The sequence below is a fragment of the Grammomys surdaster genome, unplaced genomic scaffold (genome assembly GCF_004785775.1).
Source record: "Grammomys surdaster isolate TR1022 unplaced genomic scaffold, NIH_TR_1.0 100, whole genome shotgun sequence".
Taxonomy (NCBI): Eukaryota; Metazoa; Chordata; class Mammalia; order Rodentia; family Muridae; genus Grammomys; species Grammomys surdaster.
Genome location: NW_021604579.1, coordinates 9,055,988 through 9,065,960, shown reverse-complemented (window position 1 = coordinate 9,065,960; position 9,973 = coordinate 9,055,988). Strand labels below are relative to the sequence as shown.

The 9,973-nt window shown below is 38.0% G+C and overlaps 1 protein-coding gene across 1 annotated transcript in view; it reads left to right on the top strand.

Annotated features, from left to right (window-relative positions):
* Positions 1-9,973, top strand: part of Faf1 (Fas associated factor 1) — a 300,812-nt gene that overhangs the window by 261,085 nt on the left and 29,754 nt on the right. The window contains exon 18 of the mRNA XM_028787832.1: positions 5,475-5,690. Coding sequence (XP_028643665.1) covers positions 5,475-5,690 — 216 coding nt within the window. The remainder of the gene's footprint in view (positions 1-5,474; positions 5,691-9,973) is intronic.

Here is a 9,973-nt window from a genome sequence, read left to right as displayed (position 1 = left end):
TCTCTCTCTCTCTCTCTCTCTCTCTCTCTCTCTCTCTCTCTCTCTCTGTGTGTGTGTGTGTGTGTGTGTGTGTGTGTGTGTGTGTGTATACACTGCTAGTGGCCAGAGCATGATCTGCCTACTCTTAATTTATTTATCCTTTCTTTCTTCTTCCTTTTCTTCCTTTCTTTTTTTTTTTTTTTTGATTTATTTATTTATTTTATGTATATGAGTACACCACCATTGCTCTCTTCAGACATACCAGAAGAGGGCACCAGACCCCATTACAAATGGTTGTGAACCATTATGTGGTTGCTGGGAATTGAACTCAGAACGTCTGGAAGAGCAGTCAGTGCTCTTAACGTTTACTATTCTGAGCCATCTCTCCAGCCCCCCCCTTTTTTTCTTTCTTTGACATATCTACTCTGCCTCACATTAAAAATTAAATAACAGCAAGACTTGTACCAAACATAACAAGGAAAGTAAATGATAATAAAATGTTTTCTGCCTACAACAACAAATTAAATCTTAACAAGACTATGTAACATATCTGTAAAGAAGAACAAATTAGCAGGGGGAAAATGTACTAAGTGGCATAGTGTAAATAAAAACAAAATGTTTTTGGAGTAAGACACAGAGAAGAAAATCTTTCATAGTTTTAATAGACAACGTTTGAAGAAGTAATATTTGAGCCAAATCTTGAATGACGTTTTCTCCATGATCTGACACTTACTGAGTTTCTCCCACATAAACAAGCCCTGGTTTTCTAGACAGGAAACAGCTCATTGAACTGCATTTGTCTTAACTCCTTGGCTGCTTTGAATGTGCTTATTTAGTAATCATGAGAACAAGCCACAAGTTAAAGAGTTGTCTTCCCAGGTAAGAAAGGTGAAGCTCAGTAAGTCGTGTGTAGAAATAGAAACAGCTGAGCTTCTCAGATAGCTCTTCATGACTATAAAGCTCATACCCTCGCCATACTCCATCCTAGTCTAAGAGCATGTACCATTGTATGTGTCTAGAGTAGTCTAATCTATGTAGGAACTTTCTAGACTTTATATCCATGAGAATGACTTCACAGAAGGCAGGGTGGCTGGGTACCTAACATTACATGAAGCGGAATGGTAGTTTGATTGGAATGGTGGTTGGATGGAGAGCCAGGGGAAAGGCTTTAGATGTGAATACATAGAGAAAGGCACAGAGTTTTCTAAAGAACAGTACATGAACAAACTTAGAGAATGGTTCACTTATTAAAGCTATGCTTGAAAAAGCCACATTTTAAAGAATTATTGATGGGAAAGAATTAACACAAAGTTATTCACTTTTACTAGGTTTTTTTCTTTTTCCCCAAAGTTATACTTTTTTATTCTGTCTACCCAAAATTGTGTCCTTTTAAGCTTTGATGCCTCCTGGAGTAGAAAAAAAAAAAAGTAATGTTAATGGGAAAAAAAAACCAGAAATTATGTCAGATAATGGTGGCACTCACCTTTACTCCCAGCCCTTGGAAGGGAGAGGCAGGTAGATCTCTGTGGATTCCAGGGCAGTGAGGGCTACCCAGAGAAACCCTATCTAAAAAAAAAATAAAATAAAATAAAGGGAGGAGGGGAGCAAAGAAGAAAGGAAAGAAGCAGAAATTATATTAATAGAAGCCTTAACATTTTCTCTTGATTTTTATTGCTAGCCCATCGTCTTCACTTACATCACTAATATGTATCACAAACTTCATCTGTCTAAAATCTTACAACTGATTTCACCCTTCCCACCCAAACCTGCTTTCTATACCTTTCTTGCCTTAATAAGTGGAAAATATTTGTAGTAGTGTGAATGCAAACCTTACTATCATGCATGACTATTTTCTTTCACAGTTATATTTAGTGATTATGTGTTTTGACCTATTTTAAAAACATTTACAAAACTCATATGTTTCTCTACTAACTACTACTACAAACTTATGCAAAGGCCACCTGACTTAAGCCCATGTTTCTATTTTTTAACCTTTCACATAGTCATAATGAATCCTTTTACAATTAATGCATCATGCTTCCTAAGTTAACTTCAACCTCAAAATAAAAACTAACATCTTACATTGATCTCAGTTAAATCTCTGTAGAATTTCACCTCTAAACTTACAAACTTCCTAAAATGTATATGAAGAAGACTAGAAATGCAAAGGTTGAAACAATAATGAAAAAGGAACAAAATTTGAGGATACTCTCGGAGTTTAAGATTTTATATACTCATTAAAGTTCTAGGGAAGAAAACATAGGAGAAAAATCTTCAAGACCTTAGATTAAGCAAAGATCCCTTAGTAGTGACACCAAAGTTATGATCTATAAAATAAGTCATTGAGCTGGAGAGATGATTTGGTGTTTAAGAGCACATTCTGCTAGAGGACTCGATTTCAGTTCCCAGGACCCATGGTAAGCAGTTCTGAACTACCTAAGTCCAGCTTACAGAGGATCTGATGCCCTCTTCTGGCCTCTGTGAGTAACTACACTCACATGCACACACCTAAACAGACAAAAAGCATAAACTTTTTTTGATCTGTACAAAAACTCTAAGACAACTTCATCAAAATTAGGAATTCTGTGCATTGGGGATGTAGATCAGTAGTAGGGTGTTTGCCTCACAAGTACAAAGCTCTGGGCTAGGTATCCAGTATTATACATGTATTCACATACATATACATGATAGGCTTATTGTCTGTAAATTCTATTCTATTCTATTCTATTCTATTCTATTCTATTCTATTCTATTCTATTCTATTCTATTCTATTCTATTCTATTAATTTCAAACTAGGAGAAAATTCACTAAGTGACCTTTTTCAGCTAAATACATTGTAAATGTGCCCTTTATTTCCTTCTAACTTCTGTCTCCTCTCATTCATTCTGTTCTAGTCACATTGGCAGCTGTGCTGTTCTTCAGCACACCAGTCCTAGGGCCTGAATGTTCACCATGACTCCAGCCTGTAATACTTTGTGACCTAACTTTTCTTACTGTGGCTTACAGTGTTAGAGATTGTGCTCTTCTTTCGTTCTTCCAGCATTCCCACTCTCTATATATCAAATTAATGAGGATACATTTTCCTTCATGTATTTTAATGCCATGGCCTTTTCTTTTACCCAACTAGAATATTAATGTCCATTTAAGAAGACATTTTTTTGTGCTTTATCTTCTTTGTTCTTTTCCTATCATCTAAAACAGTGCTTAATACAGAAAAATAATCAGGAAGATTTCATGGAATCGATATTAGTTTTAGACTGTTTAACATTGTAAATTGTTATTTGCTACATACTTATAGAAGCACAGAGTATAACTTACATGTATTTTTTTATACATGTGTGCAAATGTATTAAGCCAGTTTTTGGTAAAAGAATATATTTATCTGTTTTCCTGTTTGTTGAGACAGGATTTTTCTATGCAGCCCTGCTGTCCTGGAACTCACTGTGTAGACCAAGCTGGCCTCAAACTCAGAGATCTGCCTGTCTCTGCCTCCCAAGTGTTAGGATTAAAGGTGTCCATCACCACCACCTGGCTATTTTCTGTTTCTTAAAAAAATGAAATTGTATAGAAACAGCCTTCTATAAGCATCTATTTTCAGTACCTAATTTCACTTTATAAAAATGTCCCTATTTCTCATTGTTCAGATGGAATGCTTTAAATAAGAATCTATTTTTAACTCAGAAGACCAGCTTTATTTTGTCACAAACCCAAAATAATGCAAATAAAAAAAACTGTATTTATTGAGCAAACCAAGTGAAGTTTAACAGTGCTGTTTACAATGACTGTTTGAGTTTAGGTGTCCTTTGTGTCATATTATAGAAGATGTTTGCTTACACAAGTCCTTTACATTTAGTCTATTTGATACTAGACTACTGCTGTATTTTTTTTTCCTTTTGTCAGTGAAACTTGGTTATTCAGACCCAATGCAGTAGTCTCTTCTTGGTTTCCCTAGTGTCTCTTCATTGGTTTTCCCAGTGGTCCACTAGTGTGGGATATGAGGTTTGCTTTCATTCTGTAGAAAAGCCATGGAGACTGCTTACATTGGGGAGCAGATATTGTCTGCAAAATGAATAGACTAATGGGCTACTGTTGTTTATTCTCCTCTGGTATAATCACTTGCATTCAGACAATAATGTAGCATCTGTTACTGCACGAGGAAATGTCAAAATAGAAAGCAAGCAGACAGGTGCATTAAAGAGAAAGCAGGAGAAAGCCAAGAGACACTGAGTCAGTTCTAATTTGAGTATGTAAAGGGAGCATTGTAAGCAATTACCGTTGCAACTGTCCTCAGTTGTTCACAGTGTTGTGTTCAACATAAGGCACTTGCCACCAACTAAGTGCTGACCGGGTATCACTTTCCAAATACTGCTGTGTTTTATATAAGGGCTTTGCCAGGAAGATGTTGTGAGTTTGGGAATCAAACTCAAGTCTTTGAGTGTGCTAGGTAAGTATTCAACTACTAAGCTACACCTTTTCTCTTACATGTGTGATTAGAAAGGCTGTTACTTGCCTAATAGCCAGTATTTCCTTCTCTCTGTCATAACAGAAAGCCTACATTCCTAATGATGTTAAAAGCTTTTGTAATGTAGTTATTTGTTTAGGTGGGACATTTGGAAGTCAGAAGACAACTTATAAAAGTCAGTGATCTTCTTCTACCATGTAGGTTCCAGGGATTGAACTCACATCGCAAAGCTTAGTGTCATCAAATATCTTTCCTTCTGAGCCATCTCATTTGCTCAAGTTAATGGTTTTTAAAACTGGCTCTTTGAAGTCAGGATAGTGATGGGTTTTAAAGACAGGGAGTCCCTAGGTAAAAGAGATGATCTGGGATACTTGATCAGGTGCAAATTTTATAGGTATGTAATGTTCTGAAAATTTATCAAATATATAATATTTAGGCACTTTTTCTTATGTGTGCTACTTTTTAATAAAAAATTTAAGCAATTCCAAATTCATGGTTAAACAAAAACATGAAGTTTATTATAATATCAGTTTACATATAAAACAATTAAAATACAGACTTTTCTAAAGACATGCATTAAAACTAGTAGAGATTATTTAGGATGAGGAAAAAGCCTTAGAAATAGTAAGAGCTACACAAGATTGTGAATGTACTTAATGCCACTAGAGTGTACATGTAAAATCAGTTTAAATGGGGACAGGTAAGATGGCTCAGCAAGTAAAGGTGCTTGCCCTCAAGCTTCATGACCTGAGTTCAATCTCCAGAACCCATATGGTGGAGAGAATCAGTTCCTGCAAGTTGTCCTCTGGCATCCACATACATACCATAGCACTCAGGTACCCACACATATACATACGTAACACACAAAACAAATACATAGTTTTAAGTTGAAATGTTTTTATGTAATAGACATAAGCATTCATGTGTCTTCATTATTTTTCAATTTTTTAATTATTCTTTTCTACTTTCTCCCCCACCCATTCTCCATAAGTCCATCTATCCCCCTTTTAACGCCTAATTTTGTCTTTCTAGGCCATCAGACTCTCCTTAGAACAAGCCCTGCCTCCAGAGCCACAGGAGGAAAATGCTGAGCCTGTTAGCAAGCTTCGGATTCGAACCCCCAGCGGCGAGTTCCTGGAACGGCGTTTCCTGGCCAGCAATAAGCTCCAGATTGTCTTTGATTTCGTGGCTTCCAAGGGATTTCCATGGGATGAGTTCAAGTTACTGAGCACCTTTCCTAGAAGAGACGTAAGTTCCCTTCCTGTCCCAAAGAATGCTTTCAGCTCAAGGGGACAGAAGAAGGAAGCCATGAAAAGCTGAGTGGTGTGGGCCACTGTAAAATTCTCACAAGATCTTCATGGTTTCCCTCCTTGGCTTTTTGGAGGTTGGGTTTCCTGGGCCAGCGGATGTGTCCAGAAGCCTATGTTAAAAATTAGATTTTAGATCTTTCTTCTGTCACTACTTTCTAGATGTATAACTAGCCTAACAGGCTTTCCTAAGGTCTCGTCTTTATATACATCAGGGTGTGCTAAGAATGTGCTTAACAGCTTCATTATTGGAATAGAGTCAACACAGTTACAGTTTCACTAAAAGATGCATTGTGTTAAGCTAAGATCACTCTGTGATCTGATAGTGTTACGAACCTTGAGGATGAATGTCTGTAGTCATAGTGTGTATTATAGCAAAATAGTTAATAATTTTATACTATTCTGGGGTAAAGTAGAAATGTACAGATACAATCACTGATGCTTAAGTGATTGTATACTGAAAATGTTGCCTATCATCTCCGTGGAGGAAACTGACAGGCTGTGTATTATTTAATCCTTTGCTGTATACCATATTTATTAACATCTTAAATATTGAAACTAAGGACAAAGTAGCATTTTATGGATTTTTATGAAAGTATATGGAGGTTTATACCTCTATATTGAATTAAGGTAAATATATACTCGCAGTGTGTTATGACTGACAACAGAAAAAATAGCTGCATTTTTAGAGGTGTAAGCCTGGCTAACTAAATGGTCCTTTTCAACTCAGCCTACACTAAAATAAACTAACCCTGAGAGAATTCTTAAGCTTCATGCTCAAACAGGAAGTCTAAAATGGGAAGAGCCTGTTTAGAGTCCAGGGCTAATAAGGAGACAGGAGATAGTGTCTTTTGAGGAAATGTTCTCTGGAAAAGGAAAGACCTTGGGAGACACTGAGACTGTCTTCAGCTTCTAAAGACTTGCCATGACAAAGATTCTGATTTTTTTGTAAGAATCAGTGCACAGACCCAGGACCAGTGAGCTGAAAGAGGAAGTGTTTAGCAGACTCATTTTCTGCACCTTCACCAGTTGAGGGTCTGTGTAATCAACATCTACTGCAAAAGTGAAGCTGCTCTGATAAAGGCACAAATCTATGGGCCATACAACCAAGAGTGTACTGGAAGCACAAACTGAACCTTATGATTTTAAGGGGGAAGGGACAGACACCCAAAGTTGGACAGGAAGGGGAAGGGAATCTGGGAGTGGTTAGGGAGGAGTGAATATAATCAAAAATACATCACATAAAATTCTCAGAGAATTAATTAAAAAGCCTTTTTATAAAGGAAGTTAAAGGAGGCAGATTTGGCCTGATTTAAGGAGGCATTTTCTAGGAAAGAAGTATCTCATGACTGAAGTATTGATTTTCCTATCTTTATAAAATAGCAAGAACTGCTAAGTGGTGGTGGCACTTTAATCCCAGCACTAGGTAGACAGAGGCAGAATGATCACCAAGTTTAAAGCCAGTCTGGTCTATAGAGTGAGTTCTAGGACAGCCAGGACTATACAGAGAAACCCTGTCTCAAAAAACCAAAAAAAAAAAAAAAGAAAGAGCAAGAACTACTCTTTTGACCAGTGTCCCTGCTTTACATGGAATGAGACTTGCTCAACTCTCAACTTGTATCAACTAAGATACATAATAAATCTTATTTTTTTTATTCTGATGTGACTTTATTTAACATATCAGAATCAAGAGTTTGGCCAGGGCTTATTGTCCAAATCCTTCACATTAATAGTCAATTTTGCAGGATAGAATCAGAAACCAGTGGTGTATTTTTAGCCAACTACCAAGCCATAAATCATCTCTAGATAAGATGAAGATCCTGCCTCTTATATCTAATAAGTTCAGGAAACTAGAGTGGACATTAAGTGGTAGTCGTTAGTCCTCCCTTCTCTCACTGCTCCCAACTACTGCTCCAAGCTCTTCTCCTTCATTATGATGGATACAGACATGCCTGGGTATGTTTATACCACACAGCCAGATGTTGGTAAAGAAACTACTGCCAAAGGTCTAAGATAATAGTGAGTTTGGAACTCACTATGTAGCTCTTGCTCTCCTGAAACTCATTCTGTATACCAGGCTGGCCTTGAACTCAAAGTTCCACCTCTCAAGTGCTAGGATTTAAGGAGTGAGCCACTACACCCGGCTGAAATTAATTTTTAAAGTTAATTTTGTTAGGATTTGAGATTTATTTCTTTTTATTGTCTTATGAGTATGGATGTTTTACCTGCATGTATATGTCTGCACCACATGCATGCAGTGCCCAGGCTAGAAAAGGGCATTAGTTCAGTGACCCACCAGATGAGTGCTGGGAATTGAACCCTTGTCCTTTTGAAGACCAGTCAGTGCCCTTACCTGCTAAACCATCTCTCCAGCTATTTATTTTTAAAAGAAACTAGATTTTCTCTTCAGCAGTAACCACTTCTTCCCACAAGACTGAAATATTACTGTTGAAAAGAAGCAGGGGTTCCCTGGCCTGCTGCCTACATGCCTTGAACTTCCTGTCCAAGACTCTAAGTACTGAAAATGCAGGCTGTTGTCAATGTGGGCCAGCCTGAAGTGGAGCACCCACCACCTAGTCTTAACAGAAAATATACTAGGTTAGGAGTACATTGTTTTTCATTGTCAAAGAAGGCTATTCAGTGATTTTCTTCTCAGTGTCTCACTTAAACCTAATTTTGTTTCAGATTCAACTCCTTATTTCAAGACCAATTGTTATCAAGTTTGGCCCAGTTTCTTAGGGAAAATATTGACCTAGAGACACTTAGTCAACCTGAAGTTAGCCACCAAGTTCCAAAGCCCTGCTGACCGTGTCCTTTCTTGCTTAAGATTCTGAAGTAGTTTCTGCTCCCTAGTATAGTACAAGTCCCTTTGGGGAAGTTGAAAACTTACCAGTCTAGTCCTTTACTACATTTGCAACCTGGTTTCCATCAGCAGGGGATAGGAGATTGCTGATGATTCACCCAAGGCACAGACACTCTTGTGCCTCTTAACATCCCCTTCAATATTCACCCTCCCCTCACCTATTTGAAGTCAAGTTTTAATGCTAAGCTCAAACATCAACCTCTCTGCGGAGGCCTTCGTCTCCCAATCTGTCTACTATTGCAGCTTATGCATTCTTTCCTTAATAGTACTTGGCCATGCTGTTCAATAATGACTATAGAGGCAGTCCATATCACAGCCACATCCCTCTCTGCTACAGTTCTTACCACAGTGCCTCATAAGTGAACTTTTGGTAACTGTTGTCAAATGTTGATAACCTCAGGCTCTCCTAAATCTCTTGTTCCTTAGTGAGCTGGAAAGACTATTCCAATTCACAACAGATGCCCTAGGCCCACCCAGATTCCAATCCTAAACCCAGAAAGCCCAGGACTCTAGGCCTTTAGAGTCATAGATGGGCTGACAGTTAATGACACTTCATCCCTCTCTGAATGCTCTTTCAAGTCGAATGACTAGTGTTTTTACAAAGCTCTCTGTAATAGCCATCTGAGTCTACAAGGATTAGGATCTAATTTGTAAAAGTCATCTCAAATTACAGCCAAACTAAAGACTGTTAAAAAGCACATCTTAAGTCCTTGCCTCTTTAATAACAAATAATATAAGACTTAACTATAGGAGTCTTATTGTGTCTTGAGCCTTTTTCCACAAAGCAAAGGCTGGTTTCTCACCAAAGGATCTATTAAATGCTCTTCTGTGCCCCTGTCTCCCCCAACAATGAAAACATTACATCATATTAAGATTTCCCAGCTGTCCCACTATTTGCTGAATGTCTGCTGGCTATTATACTTCGCTGAACTGAGCACTGTGGGATAACCAAAGTAGCAGCAGGCACAGGCCTTCCCCAGAAAAGCTGATTGTCAAAATGGTTTAGAGTGTGTTTTGTTTGCATTTTGTTAGTAAAAGTCACCAGGAGAGAGGATAGTATTTCCTTCCAGAGCTTGAGTCAGTATGCTATACTGTTAGTAGCACAGACTGCACTGGCCCATTTGCCTCTTTCTTGGCATTGTCCTGTGAATGAGTCCTAAAAGATGAGTGAGTTCCCCTCTGCATCTGTAGTAGCCCAGAGAGTCTTTCCTAGACTTTCTTTCTCGTGGTGTAAGGTTGTCAGTAACACACACCCTTCCTTTTCTGTCCTATTTAGGTTCTTCCTATAGCTTCCTTTCTCCTTCCTTCCTTCCTTCCTTCCTTCCTTCCTTCCTTCCTTCCTTCCTTCCTTCCTTCCTTCC